Raw genomic sequence first — 20862 nt, 5'->3', positions numbered from 1 at the left:
TTTACCATGCCATTTTAAAGAGTAGCTGCACTGAAAAGGTGAAGTTCATGTGCCACAAATCATTGGGGGGCAGGGGGCAGGGATGGGACATAACATACCAACAAAACCACAATAAAAGAATACTCATTTAGTATGTACCATCATATCTGTATGTGCCACACCCCTTTACACTTTTTAATGTTTTTATTCAGGAAGTAAAATTAAAACTTTTAACTATAAATACAAATGCCAAGGTATTACATGAGATATCCAGAGGCTTTACAGTTTAATTTCTCACAAATAATTCTTACGGAACTCAACATACATCTGGAAAACAAGTTGAAGTTTTGCATACAATGAAAAACAAGTTACATAGTTATATTGTCAACTTGCCAATTTGCAATTCTTACCTCATACAAACAAAAGCTCAGGAAACAGGTGTAATTTATTCAGTAATGGCAGAGCAACTCTGCATTAAGCAAGCTGTCTAAAACCAGGTGCACTTTACCACTGTTTACTCAGTGACATCACAAAGTTTTAAAATAGTTTATTTATATACTGTCACCAATATATATATGTATTGCAAAGAGGGCCAAACACTTGCAAAAATGTCAAGTTTTACACAACATTTGCGTGAGTATTTTCATCTCTTTTTTCCCACCCAAACAGCAAAGCAGTCATTGTTTTCACACAAGCTCTTTAATTAGTCAAAAAATCCCACATAACTCCATCTATATATCAAGGAAACTGAAGAGCAAGCTTAACAGCAACTTTTAATTTATATGGGGTAAAAACAAACTAGGTGTACTCATTTTAGGTATGACCTTATGTAGACCTGAAGAAAAATGACCACCAAGAACAGGTTCACTAAATTTATTTAAAAATCCTAAAATGTTTCTTACAAAAAAGCATTACATTCTGCACACTGCTCTCAACAAATGCCAGGGAGACGTGGCCTACCATATTCTCCCCCTTCAAAGTAAGATACAGTGTACATAAAGCAGGGTGTTCACAACAATTACAGAAAAACAGTACAATTTACCACCAACAATGAACAAAAGTAGAATTCACTCTCTCTGCCGCTTCAAAATTTTAATGTTAGTCTCGTGCGCCCTTCCCCCCAAATGTATTTGTAAGGAACTAAAACATTACATCTGGTGTACAGCAAAGATTCCACTACACCTCAAATGCAGAACACCTATGAAGCAGAGGAATGTTGGCTTTTTTAACAGAAGCAGATTAAAAAAAAAAAAAAAGGGGTGCAGGACTCCTTCAGTTCTTCACTAGTCTTAGAAAAACTTTCCAGAATACTGCTTCACACTATAAAAAAGAAAAAATAATCTTGCATTAGAATCCTTCAACATCTGCATACTGCTTCACACTATAAAAGAAAAAGAAAAAAGCATGTATTAGAATACTGGACCATACATCTTGCATCAACATTCATAAAGCATATTAAATTACAAATTCCTAACATATTTTAAAGTACATAATTTTAAAATGTCAATGGCTAACAATTGTATCAGTGTATTTCAGGCAGTTAAATATTAGTAATCTAAAGCCAACCATTCCAGTTAAGACATTAAAATCTGCAATAGCAGCCAGAATATTAATACAGCAAATGCTATCTGTAGCTGTTAGGATTTGGCAGAAAAGGCAAAGTACTGTCAGCAAGGTGTGAAATGCTGCTTAACAGCCCCAAATCGATTTCAACTTGTCCTGCAGAGGCATGGTCTGTGCCATATGGCAGACTGTGATTTGTTGTCAATTTAGTTATCTAAAAACAACAAAATCACTAGTCTTCCACACAGAACTAGGCCAACATCCACTGAAATCTTCTATATTTTCTACAGACTCTATGTAATTTATTACAAGTAGTTTTTTGCAGCAGTTTTCACCAGAGAAAGGAGAGGACTGCTTGGTTAAGATGTCTTCCAGCAAGATTAGTTTTGAGGGTGTCTTCATTTTAATTAGAATGGAGAACAGGAGAGAATCAAGGCAGAACTACCACTAGAGAAGTTAGGTTCATATAGTTACTTAAAACCTGCCTTCTTAAAAAATTGATTCACAGAGGAGAACAGTTTTATAATACACACGTTAATTTGATAGTAGGGATAAAAATCAACTTTAACTTGCCTGTTCTGCAGCAAATACTGTGCATTTTGTATCTGGTCCTGTGTTCCTGTAATAGTTATTATCCGATCTTCTGAGCCTTCTAGTGGTTCATCAATTTTGATCGAAGCTCCTGACTCATGACGTATTTGTTTGATTCTCTGGCCTCCCTTTCCAATAATAGATCCTGCCAACTAGGGAAGAAAGCAAAAACATTCATTTCCTGATAAAATGGTCTTTCCAAAAAGTTAGAAAATTAAAACAGCATTTGAGAAGTTTCCAAAAATTCATTTTTAAGTGCTGCAATGGCAGCTTACTTCTTTATAGCCTAAAGATAGCTCCTGCAGTATTAATTGTATGGACACAGATGAGATAAAACTGGGAGAACCAGCTCTCATTTGCAAAGCACGGGTTACAAGGACCATCTATACTATGGAGTATTAACCACAAGTAGAATTGTTTAACGTGTCTGAAGACAGAAACCAAACAGTCAAACAAGACACTGTTGGTGATTTAGAAACACATGTTTTGTACTCACTCAAGCACTTTAAGTGCTTCTGATTTACTTGAACAGTCTGAGAAATGGCTGTGACTTTTTTTGTACGAGAAAGTATGAGTTGAAAGCAAATCAACTTTACTTACATCTTTGGGAATCGTTACTTGTGTTGTGATGATGGGTCCACCAAGATCTCCATACGAACCACGTCCCCCTGCGTAAGAATAATCTGATTTAAGTGTATGCATCAAGTCCTTTAGTAACTACATAATGAACTACATGCAAAGATTCTGTATGAACACTTACCATAACCAGAGCCACCCTCAAACTGTAAGAGAAAGAGAAAAAAAAATACTAAAGTCAACAGCCATGCTTCATTAACACATTTTATCTTGAGCATTATATTGTTAACTTTAAGCCCATTTAATCAAACATCACAACCCTCAACCTGATATAAATACAACAGTGTTGTGCCATCAAGAGGCAAAGAGGGAAGACCAGAAACAAAAGGGATGGGTGAGCAAGATCTCCTCTATCTCTGTTCATTTGCACCAGAGGCCATCTTGTGCAGGACCACAAGTTGGCTGAGATGATTCTTGTAGGTAAATCGTCCTACTACATCTACACCTTTGATTCTGACTATGCTACAACCCTTTAAGTCTCTGAAAAACCAATCATGACATGAGTTACTTCTGTTACATTTAAACCACCATATACCAAATGCAAATCACTGCAACGAGCACTCCTGGCCCTTTCATTTTTACAATCTGTAAACTTGCATTTGCTACCAAGTTCTCATTTCATCTAATGCGTTGTAGGTGTGCAAGACCCCATATTTATACTTTCCTAGAGAAGCAGAGAATATTTATACATTGTTCTCTCAAATTCAACTTCTGAACAGACTCCTGAAATCTGTGAGAGGAGACTGGAGGCCGCTCAAGGCTGAAACTGTCAGCCAAGCTAGTGCCATCTCAGTGATAATATTTAAGAGAAGAGTAATTTCCAAAGTGCACTGACTGCGAGAGTGAGCAAAGATGAAAAAAAGTGCTCCAGACACTGGAATGGAGACTGCCCTGCAGCCCATGGAGAGAACCACACTGCAGCAGATTGCTACACTGTAGCCCACTGACCGATGCTATGCTGGGAACAGGTAGATATGCCCTGAAGGAAGCTGCACAGACAGACACTTGTGGCCTGCAAGGGGCCCAACATCAAATCAGTCTGTTCTTGAAGGACTGTACCCCATGAAGGGGACCCACACTGGAACAGTTCATAAAAACTGTAGTCCACTGGAAACAGATAATTTGAGCAGTTCACAAACAGCTGTATCATCCCATGGAAGGTCTCTACACTGGAGCAGGGGAACAGTGCAGGGATGAAGGTGCAGAGACAAGTGTGATGAACTGACTTGGAAACTGCCATTCCCTACCCCCTACACCATTCTTGGCAGCGGAAGTAGAAGAGTAAGGAATGAAGGAGTGGCCGTTGAGTCTGCGAAGTGGAAGATAGGTAAAGTTGTTTTTATGTTTCTCACCACGCTACTCAAAGTGGTGGTAAACCTACCCAGAGCCAACTATGTTTTGCCTATGATGTTAATTAGTAAGTGATCTGCCTGTCTTAATCCTGAGCCACAGACTTTTCTGTCTTATTTTCTCACATTACTCTACTAAGGGCCGTAAAAGCAGCTGGATGGGCCCCTGGCAGCCACTCAAGTTCAACCACTCACAATTACTGGCCCACAGAAGCTACAGTTTACAGTGTAACAACTTTCCCAAAAATACTCCTTACCATCCTTTTTTTTACATCAAAACAGAAGCTATTCAGATCAAACTGTTGAGCTTATCCTCTGTCTCTAAGCAACATGTATTGTCTAATCATGTTACTTAGCAATATATAAATAGAGTTCACAATGGAGTCCAAAATACAACAGTAGGAACTACTCCACTTAAGGTTTAATTGAGAAGCTGATTCACATAGCACACTGCATACACAGATACACTGGTGTTAGTATTTGTCATAGGATTCCTTTTTGGACTAATTTACTTTTTAAGAAAAAATCTTTCCTTCATCACATCTGTCTCTCCAGACTACAAAACAACAGAATTTGACAGCAGCTGCTGTGTATATAAACTAAGAACTGACTTTTCACATATTAATTTAGCAGCATTTTGCCATCGTCAAGACACTGCCAACACCTGATGTACTCCATAATTTCTACAGTGGAGTGACTAAACAGTGAACAAGGGCTACAGGTATTATGTAACTGGACTTCTGTAATGGCTTTGACATAGTCCCCACATCCTTCCGTCCAAACTGGAGAGGGATGGATTCCATGGGTAGACTATTTATTGAACAGGGATACTTGCATCCAGAGGGCAGTGTCCATGGCTCAGTTTCCATGGACATGATGAAGTGTCCCTCAGGGGCTGGCCTTCACAGCGAACAGTGCTATTCAATGTCTTCATCAATGACACAAACAGATTAGGTGCACCTGCAGCAAGTTTGCAAGCTGAGTGGTGCTGCTGACAGACTAGAAGGACTGGACACCGTTCAGAGGAACCTGGACAAGCTCAAAAAGTGAGCCCATGGATATCTCATTCAATTTAACAAGACCAAGAGCAAGGTGCTGCACCTGAGCTGGTGCAACCTCCAATACCATCACAGGCTGGGGGATGAACAGATAGAGAGCAGCCCTGCCAAGAATAATTTGGGGGTGCTGGTGGGTGAAGCAGGACATGACCAAGCAATGGGCACTGGCAACCCAGAGCAGCAACTGTGTCCCATGCTGCATCAAAAGGTCAAGGGAAGTGATTCTGCCCTGCCAGTCTACTCCTTTGAGACCCCAACATGAGTACTGCATCCAGCTCTGGGGCCCCCAACATTAAGAGCATGGACCCACTGGACTACATCCAGCAGAGGACCATGAAGATTATTGGTGGGATGCAACACACCTCCTGTAAGAAAGCCTGAGAGCTGGGATTGTTCAGCTTGGGAGAACAGAAGGCCCCAGGGTGAGCTTATTGTGGCCTTACAACCCCAGAAGGCAGCCTACAAGAAGGCTAGTGAAGAGTTTTCACACTGACACGTAGAGCAAGGACAAGAGCTTCAAACTTAAAGAGGGTTAGTTTAGTTCAGGTATTAGAAAGAAATTCTTCACTGTGAGGGTGATGAGGCACTGGAAGAGGTTGCCCAGAAAAGCTGCGGATGCCCAATTACTGGAAATGTTCAAAGGCAGGTTCAATGGAACTCTGAGCATCCCGGTCTAGTTCAAGGTTCTCTACCCATAGCAGGTTGGAACTAGACGATCTTTAAGTTTACTTCCAGCCAAAACTATGATTCTGTGATGACATCCCCAAACCTATCTGACCAAATGATATATTTTCAAATAGATTGATATAGTTTATTCACAAACAGAACTGAGAAGTCACTTTAAATATTTGCTGTTTGAAATAAAATCCCACAACATTAAGGAAGTAACACAAAATATAAATTGTAAATGCATGCATCTACAGTGCATCAGTTATTTAGAAAGTTACCATTTATCAAAATGAAAATAGTGCGTAAAAGAGGCAAAAGAGGTACAGAAAAGCTCCTCTATTTTTACTAGGCTGCTGCATAATTCCACATTTTTTACTAACATTACTTGCCTTCAAAGGACACACCATTAAGTCTGCCACTAAATTCGGAGTCAGAAGAACGGCTTTATAATTTTAATAGGTGAAAGTTGCCATGGACTACACTCAAGATCTCCTAAAAAATTTGCTTTATCATTTGACCTACTCAATTAAAGCAATTTTCAAAAAACAGGCAGAAAACACTCACCAGCTCTGGTGGCTGCATGTCATCACAGGCATCCACATGACACTGCATCATCTTCCAGACACAACATAAGAAGAAGAAAGGAAGTTCAGGTCATACAGACTTTTAAGAGAATGTTACAATCAAGCAGAAGGCACAGTGGTACAAAGAAACCTTTATACTATTAACAAAGACTTAAAATTATGTGATTTAGACTACTTTCAAGACTCACTGGGCTTCTGATTTTACTTTGGGACAACTCTAAATGGGCAACTTATGTTTTCCTTCACTTTCTGTGCTATTAGCAGACTTTTCCTCCAAGAAGCTCAGAAACTAATGCCAAGGCAAAATTTAAACAAGCCTTCTTTTTTCTTTTAAAAAACTTTTTTACGTTTTTACATGTAAAAATATTTTATCAATCTTTTATTTCTGCCATCTGCTGGCAAAAGAAGGTTTAGTAAGATTGATTTAAGTAACTGCAAGTAATTACGCCAACTGCAGGTTAAGCAGGAAGAACACTGCTTCTTATGTTTTACTATCCACACACCTCATCTAGCCAGTAAGTAGACTAACAATCTACCACTGCTTAATTATATTATAAACTTAATTATATTTCTAAAACATATGATATATGGCATTTTTCCTTTCAGAATTTTACAATTTCAGCAACTGATGCTTATTTGTGCAAAATGAGTTTCAGAAACAGGGTGTCTTTGCATACATAACGTTTTATACTGCCAACTGATTTGTGCTAGTCACTACTCAGAACTGGAACAGAAACCAGATGACAGACTGGATGAGGCAAGGCACTTAACTTCTATATCTAATAAAAAACCCTGCATGCAGTCCTAACTGATATCAAATTCTTTTGTAGTAAGTTTTTCTGGTTTTTAAGAGTGACCTAGGAAAGTGGAATTTTGTTACTTCCTTCTAGCATCTGCATGAATAAATAGCACAGTTGTCATACATTCTTCCTTAACTAATTTTTTACATGCCTCTAAGAATAAGGGTGTTAAAAAATACAGAAAACTCAAGATTTTTCAGATTACAACAGTCCTGATGGCCTCCAGGATTTGATTTGGAGTAGTTACACAGTGAAATATAAACTTCTATATGCAGATAAACAAATCTGTACTTTGGAGAAAAAGCTTCAGAACAGATTATTAAGTCAAATGAGCATTTAAACAGCAGTACATATTTATCCTAGAACTTTAAGCCTGGCTAACAGACAAGTATCATCTTGTGATGATAGTTTAAGTGATTAACTTTGTATAGCCAAGAGAAATTTACCCATCTTTTAAAATCAAACTGGGTTTTTCTCATTTCAGCATTTACAAGGCTGTCAATATTGTCATATCACTGGAATTCACAAAAAACCACAGTTCAGCATCCCATCTTAAAGGCTGTCAACTGTTCCATCTGTCTGCCTTCAATGAAAAGGAGAACTGGCAAAAAATTGTTTCTGTACATTCAATTTTTCCAGTATTTTTGAGATGTTCATCAACTGTTGCTTTTTATTACACTTATGTTGGATAGAATCCATGTGAAAAGAGCACTTCTAACCTTTAAGAGCAATTTTTTCCATCATTACATCACAAACCACAGTAATACTGGTTTAGTTTAAACTTTTAGCTATACAAGAGTTTCTACTCGAAACAAAGGGTAGCACAGAAGACTTTACCTTTCGGCATGATACTTGAAGGTGTGATGTCACACTCAGTGTGAAGATCTCCTTTCTGCTTACACAATTTAGGATACTAGGATCATGATTAACTAAAACTAGAAATTAAATACTATCTTTGTTGGGAAGTAGTCCTCACTTTAACTAGGCTATAATATTTGATCACAAAGGAGCCAAAGTCATGAGCAGCTTCACTATGAAAACGAAATGAAATTGCTTTTTATTTCATGAAAGAAACCAAATTAGAAGAAATTACTCCACCTGCATGTAGAAACTCATGTCAGTAAAGTGAAGGTCAACCTGACAGGCTAAACCTAAGTAAAAATGGATTTTCTATTCTAGCTGGACTGGAATAAAAATAGAACAAAAATTAGAACACACTACTGCTCAAGAGTCCAGCTGAGTAAGACTGTGTTCAACCAAATTCCCAAAGAAGGGCAGGCAGCTCAGTTTATGTACTCTAGCACAGGCTTTATAAGCTGCAAATAGAAGAACACAAAACCTAAGCTCTGATAACACAGATAAGGAATCTCGGAGGTGTACTTCTCCATTCTTCCAGCTTCTTAGCATGCAGAGTAGCATGGGAAACAAGTTTTTTTTGTAACTGCAAATATTTCCTTTCATTATTTCTAACAAGCACATGACTTTCTTGCAATTTGTAGTTCCAGTAACTCTTATTGCCAAGAAGGAATGTAAAGCCCATTTAGGTAGCCTGTTTCATAGTTTTCATTTCTTTTACATTAATTTAGAAGAAAAAAAAAATAATGTGTCATCTTAAGGAAAGTGCCAAACAAAGCCAGAGGAGAAAAGAAGATTGTTACTATAGAGATCCACCTCTGTTGTGGTTTAAGACCAGCTGGCAACTAAGCACTACACAGCTGCTTGCTCACAACCCCCCACACAACCCCCAGTGGAACTGGGATGAGAATCGGAAGTAAAACTTACAGCTTGAGATAAGAACAGTCTAATAACTGAGAAAAAAGTTTAAAAACAAAACAAAGAAAACCAACAAAAAATGAAGCAACCAACACCATCATGCCCCAAAACAATAAAAAATCAGTAATAAAATCAAGGGGACATGATACAGCTGCTCACCACTTTGCTGACCACTGCCAGGCCCCACCCTCAAATCCTTATGAACCCCCCTTGTGTGTAACTGCCCCAGTTTATATACTGGGTATGATGTTCTATGGTGTGGAGTATCTCTTTGGCCAGTTCAGGTCACTTGTACTGATTATGATCCCTCCCAGCTTCTTCGGTGTACCTATTCACTGGCAGGGCATGAGACACTAAGTGCCTGACTTAGGATAAATACTACATGGTAAAACATAAAACCATTAGCATGTTATCAACATTATTCTCATACTGAATTCAAAACACAGCACTAGACCAGCTCCTGAGAAGAAAGTAACTATCCCAGCTGAAACCAGGACAACCTCTTGGATTTTCTACTGAGGAAACAGTAACCTTGTCTCAGCACAGCAGATGGCTGCTGGGGCATCGCAGTTCAGAATGCAACACAGAAGACTATCTGTTATCCTTCGTTTTAAGCTTCCACACAATATGAGGTTTTTTTCTCCCCACAGAAAGAACTGCTGCAGGATTCAACTAAGCAGTGGTTCTATCTCCAAAACACCTGGAATTAAGAATGGATTTTCTGCAGAGAAACTGAAGAACACAGAACTGGTTCGAAAGAGCCATCACCTACCATCAACTAGAGCTCTTCTCAGGTACAGTTCCATAATCTGTATTACTGTATCAATGCTCATGTTTTTCAATCTTTAGTGTTAAGAATGCTTGTGTAACTCATCAAGAACATTGTTCTGACATGCTTTCTCTATCTGAAAAATCTACCAATTGCTATTTCTGTCATGCTGATAAAAAAAAAATCTGAAAGATGGCCAGTGCAAGAAAACCTACAGGGCTGAGCATAGTCAAATTCTCTGAATCTTTCTGATCACAGAGAGAAAGAAAGAAAACAGAAGAGTACCATTCACACCTCAAACACTCATCCACAGGAGGACCATTTGTACGGACAACACATTTTGGTTTTACTATCAGAACCGTGTATGTCCCAAATGAATGTGCATGTGGTACAGCAACAGGGGGTCAGCGTGCGAACTGTGCTTAGGGACACAACAGAGCAAATTCTAAACTCATACCATGCCATCGTAACGGTCTCCTGGTCTGCCCCTTCGGTCATAGGACATCAGATCTCTAAAACAAAAAATGCTATGTTAATTGTGTTATGCGTATTATGAGCTGTCTTGTTTATTCCAATCTGGATTTTCCCATTCATGGTTCACATATAACTTTGTATCAAATTACCCAACCCAAGTACTGAAAAACAAAAAGTTCCAGAACTACTGACCATAGTCCTGGAAACTCACTACAGCACAGCAAGTAATTAAATTTCAGTAAATTTCAAAATACTCTTGTCTAATACAGGCTCTATTTTGCATAATCACTACCAACATGGAAGCATGGAAAAAAGCAAGGCACAATCACTGAAAATATGAAAGCAACTCAGATATACATGAGTTTTTGTATAATGTATTTACACAGCAACTCACCCGCCACGAGGAGGTGGTGGAGGAGGAAGAGGAAGATTACGAGCTCTGCTGCCACCTCTACCCCCACGACCCGGTGGAGGTGGTGGAGGTCCTCTGCGAGGGCTCATATCATCATAATCTCTTCTCGAGGGAGGCATAGGGCGTCCGCCACGGGGCATCCGATCAAAACCTCCTCTTCCACGCATGGGAAAGCCCACCGGCCGTCCCCTTCTATCATCAAACATCATTGTGAAGCCACCATAGTCATACGTTTCATCATAGAAATTGGGATCATAAGGCTGGGCCCGTCCTTTAATTGGAGACTAATACAAACAAACAAAACAATTCCCCAAATCAGATAGTTCTATTACAACTGGCACATTTAATCAACATATTTATGCATTTGGAACATGTTCTTGATTTCACAATGCTGCCAAGAAAGAAAATGTTGATCTGCTACCTGTGAACTCAACTATGACAGTAAAACTACTTAGATCTGTACTCTTCGAATTTTCCATTCTGATGACATGTTAAGTATAAATGGCCCCCTAGTACCAAAAATTGCTTTCCTCCCTCATAAGGTGTACCCTAATTCTAAACAACAGAAACAGTTCCCAAGGTCCATCACTTTGCTGTTGGGAAAGTAGGAGGCACTGAATTTAAACTAGAAACTGAAAGACAACATTTTTCATCCAACGAATGTCTAAAACAATCCAATGAAATAAATGCCAATGAAAGAATAAAATAAATGTAATGAACATTACCTCAGAGATAAGATCCAGGATAATCTTGATGCACTCAACAACTCTATCAGGTTTTCCACCAATAAGCACCACTCTGTCAGTTGAATGAGGACAACACTCTTGAAAGAGCTTAATGGTGGTCTGAGTGTTCTGTAGAAGAAAAAACTCAAAGATTATCAAATTATTCTTAACAAGTTTATAAAACCATTAAAATATTTAAAAAATAAGATTCAAGAGACAGTTAAGATCCCACTCACTTAAATCTGCACGCTTGCTTCTGAGTTATTACACAAAATTGGAAGATTACATATGTTTTAATATCTTGCTGTTTTAAGTTTTCTATGAAGATGAAAAAAAACCCCGATTTTCTCCTATTTCAATTATGACACACCTATGACACATCATTTAATTAAGTATTAGAAAAAAGACCACATAATCATTGAGAGCTTACAGGCTGCTTTCAAATTAAACATGCTTTGAGTGCTTAGACAGCAACGTTGCCAGGATTATGTCTAGGTACCTTGCTTTTCTTAATCCATACAAACAAGTACGGGCTAATACCTGAACTGACCTGAAACTGCCTTTGACAAAACACCAAGAAACTCAATCACATGTTTGCAGCTCATAGAGACCATAAAGTTTTTAAAATCTTACTTTTTCACTTTAAAAAAATGGTCTTTAAGGATTTAGAATTAAAAATTACAAAACCAAATGTGAAGTCCTTTTACAGTTCATCTACTGTGAAGATGCTTTCATTCTAAATTGTTTTGTGTGTCCAACCACACAAGTCATTCTACACTATGCAATAGTCTGCCCTAAAAAGAGAAATTAATACAATTTTAATAAAATGAAGTAAAAATACTTTATTTGCGGTAAAACACTGTTTTTAAGGAATGTTTAACCAAGTCCTGGCTCTGCCACTGATATTACTTCTGAGGGTCTGCAAATAAGTTTCAACTCCCAGCTCCATCTCAAAAGATCAAAAGCAGGTATGCAACATGTTCAGCAGAAATTACTGCCCAGCAGATACCTACAAACGCCCCTTATGAACAGAAAATATTGCTTATAGAACAAAATCAAATCTCAGAAAAACAGAAAGCAAGTACCTCTCTGAGTTCTTTAATTTTAGCACCCTTGACACCAATAATGCCTCCTGCCAAACTCTGGTGAATAAGAAGTCGAAGTTCGCAGTCGAAGTCGCTGCCTTTGTAGTGTTGATACTGCAAATAAGATGCATATAGGGAGAAGCAATAAAGATTAATCACAAATATTCAAGATACTTGGCGTTTTAAGCTTTTTCTTCAAACACAATGGCGTGATTTAATTTATTGCTGAATTGTAGTTCTGTATTTCTTTCAATACAACTGCAACAATTTAAACACCTCACCTGAACATGACGTATCAGTTTTGCCTATTTACATTACTTATTAAATTACACTGCACAACTTGCTATAAGGATTTTTAAAGGTATAAAACAGTGCAACACTTATTACTTGAAAAACAGGAAGGCTGTTCAAAATGTTAAATTAATAAAAAATTACAGACTCTGCCCTCTACCCAAAAAAATGCCAATGTATCATGACAGCCATAATCCTTCTTTAAAAGGCTTTTGGGATTTTTCACTTTTCTAATTTCCTGTAATTAAAAAGTACCAAACACTCTAGAACCATTTAATTCAAAAGCTAATCTTTTCATTCTAAACAGAAAAAAAAAATTTAAAGATAAATACCTCTTCTAAAGTAGGAATAATCTTCTTCAAGATTTCTCCAATTGTCTCTATATCTGCACTTATACTCAAGATGCTGTTGGAAGCCAGGATGACAGACAATATGGAGAAAGTAGAAAAGAAAAAGCAGAAGTAAATTTTTTTTATCATCACACAAAATTTTAACAAGATTTACTACAAGGAAGAGTTTAAAAATATTCCCCATTTAAAGTAAACCTGTTTGCTTAATTTACAACACATGCATTTTTGTTTATGCCCAGTATATAGGCATGAGAAATTTAAGATTAGGTAGGTCTTGCAGAGAGAGAAAGACAGAATGGGCTTTTGGAAGGGCTCAAATTAAGTGGGCAAGAAATTGACGCAGAACTGAAAAGTAGAAGTGAATATTCATGTTCCCCGCCACCACTAATAAGGATACCCTCGCTATTACATTTGTAGAACTGGCACACCTTCTCATATTAAAAGTGAGGATATGCAAGTGGTGAACGTTGTATCTGGAATAAGGTTATGGAACTCAGATTACTAATGGGCTCTCCAAGAAAACAAATACAAATGCAGGACAAAAAAAGACAAAACAAATGAGAAGTGAAGGAAAGCGAACCGGAATTAGCATTTCATCAGAAATAATTATGAACAGGCAATGCTGAGGGGAGCGAGGTGGGCCACAAAGACAGAGCGAGAGACTATTTTGAACCAATTTGATTTACAATGCAGCAAATATGCAACACTTGAAGCTGTGCTCCTTCCATTGAAATAAAATCAGTGGATTGTTTGGGTGGGCAACTCACGTAAAAGTTCAGTGACAAAAAGACTTAATGGGGAAAATAAGACAGAAAACTTGAAAAAAAACAATACACCGTCTATAAGGGGATACTATTTAATTATATCAAAGGCAGGTAATAAAATACATTTCTCTCTTTCTATTCAGGCAGTGAGGCATAAACTGTTGGGACATACCGCTCGGGGCCACTGCTGTCTGGGACTGAAACACTGGCATTGTACTGCATTGGTCATTGGCGTTCGTGGATGTTGGCATTGGGCATGGGTATTCAATCGGAAGTTGTCAAGTATGGTACCCGTTTGGCAACGAGCACATTTTTGGGCATAGCCAACCAGGGTTTTCACATGGGCGTTCAGGGGCGGATGGGCCAACGTCATGGTGGGCAACGCAGGGGCAAGTCGATCCAGTACATGGGCAACGGAGATATATGGCCAAAAAAACAAGGAGAGGGAAAAGGGGGAAAAGCAATAAATTTTAATTTAATACAAACTATACTCATTACTCTCAATTAATGAAACAAGCTTAAGTTGTTCTGAAGACTAACACAATAACTGATTGCTACACCGACTGTGGCCTAACAAAACGGACTTTAAAGATGAGTCACTTGATCTGACTAAACTACTTTTTACTTTTAATAAATGATGTTTCAGTAGCAGGCTGGCTCATGAGGGTAGACGCAAAACCTGTCAAGACTGATAGTACTAGAAACTTGGGCAAATCGGGAAAGTTCAAGTTCCAGACGAATCTAAATTATCTGGACTTAGGTGACATACTGATTTACTCAAAAAGCAAATTTAAAAAAAAAAACAAAAAAAAAAAACAAAAAAAAAAACCAACAACAACAAAAAAAAAACCAAAACCTGATTAAAAAACCCTAAAAAAAGAGGAACTAACTGCCAAAGTTAGTGAGCATATGTATGATTCCTGACCATTTCAACTAAAATCTCAACTGTAGTTGCGGTAGTTTATGAACTCAGTTGGAACTGATTTGTAATGGTATATTGCAAAATCTTGTGGTGAACAGAGTCTTGATTGGAAAAACCATTGAAATTGTAGCTGATGTTAAGTACAGGAGTGTAAACAAATGGAATTTAAGAAGCGTTGCCAAGTTTTATAAATACACAACATTAATGCTGAGCATGTGTCTGATCACTGGAGTCAACCCCCTGTAAAATGTGAACAGGCATTAAATCATGACCATTTAAAAATGCTTCCAAGTAACAGAATAGAGTGTTCCTTTAGTGATTTTTATACTCATGTTTAAAGCAAGAAACCTTAATATTAATGCCTTTGTGCTTCATGTGCAAGCTGTTAAGTAACAGATGGATGATTTCATTTTGCTTTTTTAAAGAAGTTAAAGAATTCCTCTATCACCAGGTTAAGCCAGCCACCTGCAAGGGTTTCAGCAGTACTATAATGGATTCACACATATGGGGAATGGTGCTATTAAGGGGTTTAAGCTTTATCAATATTTTTAATAAGGATGGTAACTCACTTCAAGTGTGTAATTTAGCAGAATCCTATTAAAAAGTGAAGAGATTTAATATAAACCTCTCCTCCCATGCATCAAGCTGAGTTTTAATTGAAATAGAAATTGAAGAACTGTTATCTACTCTGACAATCGATACAAATGGCTTGTAACTTGGATGTCTATAGAGTTGAACTGCTCCCATTTCTAGAAATGCACGCAATCAAGTTTTCGATGTAGTGCTCTGAAAGAAGCAGTGTTAAATTAGTTCAAATTCATATATACTCACGTCTGTGCGAAGTGCTTTAATATTTTTGCCACCTTTTCCAATCACTGCTCCAGCATTCTGGAAAATAGTTTTCAGAAGTTATGTTATGACAACACAGCACAGATTAAGTTTTTGAACTCAAGACTAAAACCAGTAGATCTATTTTTGCTGGCCCGAGTGGTGGGGGCAGGCACTATTTTGGAAAGGTTCAAACCAAACTGAAACCAGCTGGAAGTTTGTCCACATAAAGCTCTTATAATCATGGAACACAGCAGAGAGAGAAAAATATCTCAGCTTTGCCACTAATATTTCAATTCCAAAGAGAAGTTTCTAGGCAATTCTGTCCATGTTGACTTCTTATAGACCAGATCTATTCAAAAAAACAAACTAAATGAATGTAACGTAGGTTAATTGTCTTCTTAATTCTCTGATCAGCTTTGTCTCTTCCTCATGGAATATGTTTACATATTCCACTTTTGTTCTCCAAACATTTGATAATTTCAAGTGATAATATTGTTTTGCACATTTGTAAAGTAACTAATTTCTCACAGCAATACGAACTGAGAAAGATTGAAATGAATGTTTACAGCCACCACCTTCATTCAAGCCAACACTATCAACAGGAATAAACTGACAAACAGTAAAGAACAGTTACTGCAAAACTACACTTCTACCAGGTTTTTTCAAAAATTCTATGGAAAGTATTGCTTTTATTACCCACATACATTATGCTAACAGCATGCAAAGCATTTCATGGTATTCCATGAAACTTGGCTACTGGTCAGAAACGCCACATTAAGTTACGATAACATTCTTTCATACCAACACAAAAGACTGGGCTACTTCAGAAAGTATAAATCATCTGTAACAACTGGAAACACCAGAGGAAATTCATATACAGCAACTTCAACTATTTACACTTGTCAACAAAATCAATGCAATCCCTGAAGCACTACTCGCACACTTCTTCCTGTTGATATAGTTGAATAAGTTCAGCAGATCTATTTGAGAGAGTTACTAAAATCCTAAGTTCTTGTCTCACATATTTTATTTAAAATCATTAATTTATAATCCTCTAAACACCTTCCTTTCCAGAGACTCATATACAGTCATTCCCCGCAAAATAGCTACCTTCCACTCCAAAGTAAAAATATCTTAAAATCTTTATTGCTCTACTTCTCAACAAGTATATCCTGTTAATAAACCCTGTATTGATACTTAGAGCCTTACCCTTTTAAGAGAACCCCATGGACAATTCCATTGCAATACTCGTACAACCACCATTCCTACATACTGAAAATTACTCCAGTAAGTTATCTCATTTCAAAAAAAAGCACATACTATCTCTACACTTATATTCCAACGTACACTGTGCCACCACCATCTCGAACAATGCCACACACAAAACCAGTAAGAAAAAACAAGCGTACTTTGCTCTGAAGCAAGATGCGCAGTTCGACCATCTCATCCGTGTTCCGAGATCTTTTGAAGGCCTGCTCTTCCTCCATATCTTCTGCAGGACGTTTGCCTGTAGAGAGGTCCATAGGGAGGAAACATAAACATTTATTTAACTTTCTAAGTCATAATAAAGTGGAATTTGTGCCAAATTTATGCTCTGTACTATTAGTTCTTTCCTATTAGCACAAAACTAATTACAGACATCAATTCTGAGCATCTACAACATTGAAACAAGTCTTTATTTTAACACCTTTCTTACTGATTAACAACTGAAAATGCATTTAAAAATCTACGAACTATGGCTTAAATGAGAAGGTTGCACACAGGCAGTAAGAAATTAATGACACTTTGTCTAAAGGAGTGCAGCATCACCCACTTAGTAATTATTTTTAATTTACAATCGGGGAAAACCTTTCAGGCATAAAGTTCAAATGTAGTTCATTCAACACTGAAATACTGGTGAAGTAATAGTAAAGTAGCACTTCAGATGCTGTTTGGGAAAAACTCGCACAAATCAACAAGAGTAATGCCCAAACTTCCCCGGTAATTATTCCTAAGAAATTTTCCATTAAACTCTTTAGCAATAGTTCACATTTTCATACTCCTGCACATAACAACTGCAATGCACAAAATGCACTTAACAGATATTCCCTATAGCATTCATATACACATTCACATTCTCCATACAGCTATGAAATATATTTCAGTATTTGGTCATAAATTTCAGTTCTTATGTCTAAAACATGCCAACAGAAAGATTATGTGCTTATGCTTTAAAGTATGTATAATGACACATTAATTAAAACTGAAGATATTTAATGCAGAACACAAAATTACTGCTGATGCAAACATATGGTAAAGTTAAATAATTCAAAAATTCTTTGAAATACTAAAAATTTTTAAGATGTTCTTTCTAAAAAGCAACAGTCCTTTAAAAAATTTACCATTTGTCTCCGTGTTGGTAAAGGTCTCCTCCTGTTGTTCAGTCTCCATTGCCTTTTTTCCTTATGCGGACAAGCAAAACCTGTTGAAAAATAAAGATGGTACATTTTTTTGTCAAAAGACAAACTGCACCTCATGCTAAAGTCAAAAAAATAACAAAAATAGCCTGCTGCTAGAACTTACCGCTATTATATATCCTTGATGACAAAAACTCAAGTATTCTGGGCGGGATCAAAATCCAATAGCCTATTGCTTCAAGAGCCTATGAAAACAGCATAAATCTGTTGTTAGTCTGTTGCTACAGTCAGAAACCAAAGGCTTGACCTAAGCTATAGCTGTAAATTTTTTTTTAATAAAAGAAAAAGCATAGCCAAGCCAAACACACCACTAAGAGAAGATAAAGGCCAAATCTGTAGACTTACATATACTCTAAATGTCTGAATTACAGGTTTTGGGCACACGCTAGTTTTAAGTAACCAGACAATCTCAACATAATATGATATGTGCCTTGGTTTCACTTTCTAAAGGGCACTACACCAGAATCTGGTCCTGCTGTTTAGGACAACACTATTTACACTTAATAAATAGTCCTGTTAAGGTAATTGTCAGCATTTGTTCTACGAATTCTCTACTAACGTACTAGCACATATTTGAGCATGCGCTCCTCTCGACTCTAACTGATGAATAAAAATAAACTTCCAACTACACTAGAATAACCTCTTTTTAGAAATACCATCCTCTGCAGTTACAATTCACTGCATGCACACACCCCCAAAACCTCCAAAAGCAGCTGTACTTCAGTGAAATTTTCAGAAATAGATTGTGACCTGCTTTTAGCTACTAAGTCACAATCAGGAGAAGTGTAGGTAAAAGAAACAATTGTGCAACTTACTATCATAAAAAATGTGATTTACAAACACAGACAAACAATCACGTATTTCCCCTTGAATCGCTTTAACTTCCATTGCCCCAACAAAAAGCAGGGACTCATTCTTGTATTCACTATCGGGGGAGGGGGAATGGGGGTGGCGAAAAAGCCGATTATAACTTATTAAACGACCTCTCAGACAACCATGTAATGGTTGGTCCGCTTGAGGGGCTAAGAGCAGGCTCCGCCTTCCCAACACATGCCGGTACTTCCAGGCACTGGAAGTGGGCTAACGGACACGCACAAGTTTAGTAAGAGCAGGATCTCAGGCAGACATTGCCAAAATTGCGCCGTTACGCGGACGGGCAGTAAGGAAAACACCGACATAGCGTAACAGCCCTTTCACACACCGGTTCATCTATTTCCAACTATCCCAAAAATTTTAAGGCAGCAGGGAGCGAACTGTTATCACTTAGTTACAATTCACAGCTTCGTCTCCCCTAGTCAAACCTCCCCACAAGTCGTGTTCTCAGTGACCTCGCTCAGCTAAGTAAATCGAGGACATTCACATCACTAATAAGACTAAAACGGACACGAGAGGTGGGACCAGCGACCACAGACCTAAGAGCTGAGGAACGCCAGAGCGCCTCCAGGGAGCGGCGGCGCTTCTCGCCGGCCTCTCTCTCCCCGCAGTTCCCTCCCTCTCTCCAGCCGCCCGCCCACCGCGGCGGGGCCAGGGCCGAGAGCGGTAGCGCTGCGGCACCCCCGCGGAGCAGCAGAAATGGCGCCCTCCGAAATGGCGCCCGCCCGCCCACCCGCTGCGAGGCGGAGCCGGGAGCGGAGAGGCCGCCGCCACCACCACGCAGCCGCGGGGAGCGCCACTCGGCTCGGCCCGGGTCGATACAAAGGAAGTGCCCGGCGGCTCCAAGCCCGGCGCTGCAGGCGAAACAGGTCAGCTCGAAAGTCACGGGCACGCCGCCCGTCCCCGAAAGCGGCGCGGCCGCGGATGCGGAGCGTCCGCCCCCCGATCGGCCTCTGCGGCTGCTTCCGCCAGGCCGCAGCCTGGAGCGCCCTCTCTGCGCCCGCCATAATCCTCAGCAAAAGCTCGCCCTGGGCAGTCACCACAGGCGGGAGCGGGAAGGCGGCCGCCGCGCCTCCGCCCCTGCAGCGGACCCGCTGGCGCTGCGGAAGCCGCGCTGTCCCCGCGGGGCAACGGGGACAGTGGCCATCTAAGGGCCCTCGGCAATAGCCGAAGCGGCGACACACCAACGTCCTCCACGCAGCGCTTTCCCTATTCTACCGCCGACCCTTCGGGATCTCCACGGAAACCCTGGGACCCACGGCAGCCCTCGGCGGTTGAGGCCCCACGACAGGAGACACAGGCCCTCTCGCACCGCTGTGTCACGCAGCGTCGCCGAGCGGGGTACAGCGGCAGCTCTACCTCTGCAGGCGAGGCCTGGACCGGCCTCTGCCCTTCTCCCGCCCCCCTCCCCACCTCGCCGTCCTCGCCCGCACGGCGCCGCGGGCTGCGCGTACCTGCGCCCGCCGCCGGCCCCAGCGCGCACGGGAGAGAAAGGGGAGCAGCCCCGGCCTCCGACGCGCACATCCACCAGCGCCACCCGCGATTGGTCCCGCCACCGCCCCCCGTGCGGCGCCGCCGCCGCCTCGTTGGATGAGGTCGCTGCCCGTCAGCACAGGAGGCGGCGCCGCGATCCGCACCGCCCTCCGTGAGGGAAGGGACGAGATGGGCTCAGGGAAAGGGCAGCGCCGTTAGGCCCGTGCCGCGGCCGGCTGGCCTTCCCTACCGGGCTTCCCTACCTGGGCGCCAAGCTGGGAGCGGCGGGCCAGGGAGGGGGCGGCCCAGGAAAGTGGGAGCGGCTGCGGCCGGCAGGCGAGAAAATGGCGGCCGCTGAAACCCCGCCTTGTGCGTGCAGCCCGGAGCGGCGGTGGCGAAACTCTCGCGATGATTCGACGCACACCTCCCATTGGC

At 40.0% G+C, this 20862-nt stretch overlaps 1 protein-coding gene across 7 annotated transcripts; it reads right to left on the bottom strand.

Moving 5' to 3' along the window:
- Nucleotides 1-164: 164 nt before the first annotated feature.
- HNRNPK (heterogeneous nuclear ribonucleoprotein K) lies at nt 165-20788 on the bottom strand. 7 transcript variants are annotated; one of them, XM_066181750.1, is made up of 16 exons: nt 20691-20788; nt 18188-18266; nt 18008-18086; nt 17035-17145; nt 15626-15682; nt 14045-14088; nt 13091-13163; nt 12468-12596; nt 11383-11511; nt 10640-10941; nt 10229-10283; nt 6410-6460; nt 2894-2915; nt 2734-2816; nt 2116-2285; nt 165-1360 (listed from the first exon to the last, which is right to left on the bottom strand). In XM_066181750.1, the coding sequence occupies exons 3-16, from the start codon at nt 18053-18055 to the stop codon at nt 1327-1329; spliced, it is 1308 nt and encodes a 435-aa protein (XP_066037847.1). In that variant the 5' UTR covers nt 18056-18086; nt 18188-18266; nt 20691-20788; the 3' UTR covers nt 165-1326. The 7 variants fall into 7 exon arrangements, with proteins under 7 accessions (XP_066037847.1, XP_066037849.1, XP_066037852.1 ...); XM_066181752.1 differs by lacking the exon at nt 20691-20788 and adding an exon at nt 20409-20499 and having other exon boundaries at nt 17035-17132; nt 18007-18086; XM_066181755.1 differs by lacking the exon at nt 20691-20788 and adding an exon at nt 20409-20499 and having other exon boundaries at nt 12468-12581; nt 17035-17132; nt 18007-18086.
- Between the last annotated feature and the right edge of the window lie 74 nt (nt 20789-20862).

The sequence above is a fragment of the Chamaea fasciata genome, unplaced genomic scaffold (genome assembly GCF_029207755.1).
Source record: "Chamaea fasciata isolate MVZ Bird 193981 ecotype frontalis unplaced genomic scaffold, bChaFas1.0.hap1 SCAF_4, whole genome shotgun sequence".
Lineage (NCBI taxonomy): Eukaryota > Metazoa > Chordata > Aves > Passeriformes > Sylviidae > Chamaea > Chamaea fasciata.
This window is presented reverse-complemented; position numbering and strand designations above follow the sequence as displayed.

Coding starts and splice junctions, on each gene's coding strand:
- HNRNPK (XM_066181750.1), bottom strand. CDS start 18,055: ATGGAGACTGAACAACAGGAGGAGACCTTTACCAACACGGAGACAAAT. Junction 6,461..10,228: donor GAGACCGTTACGATGGCATG/GTATGAGTTTAG, acceptor TGTGTCTGGAAG/ATGATGCAGTGTCATGTGGA. Junction 2,916..6,409: donor ACATGCAGCCACCAGAGCTG/GTGAGTGTTTTC, acceptor TTTCTCTTACAG/TTTGAGGGTGGCTCTGGTTA.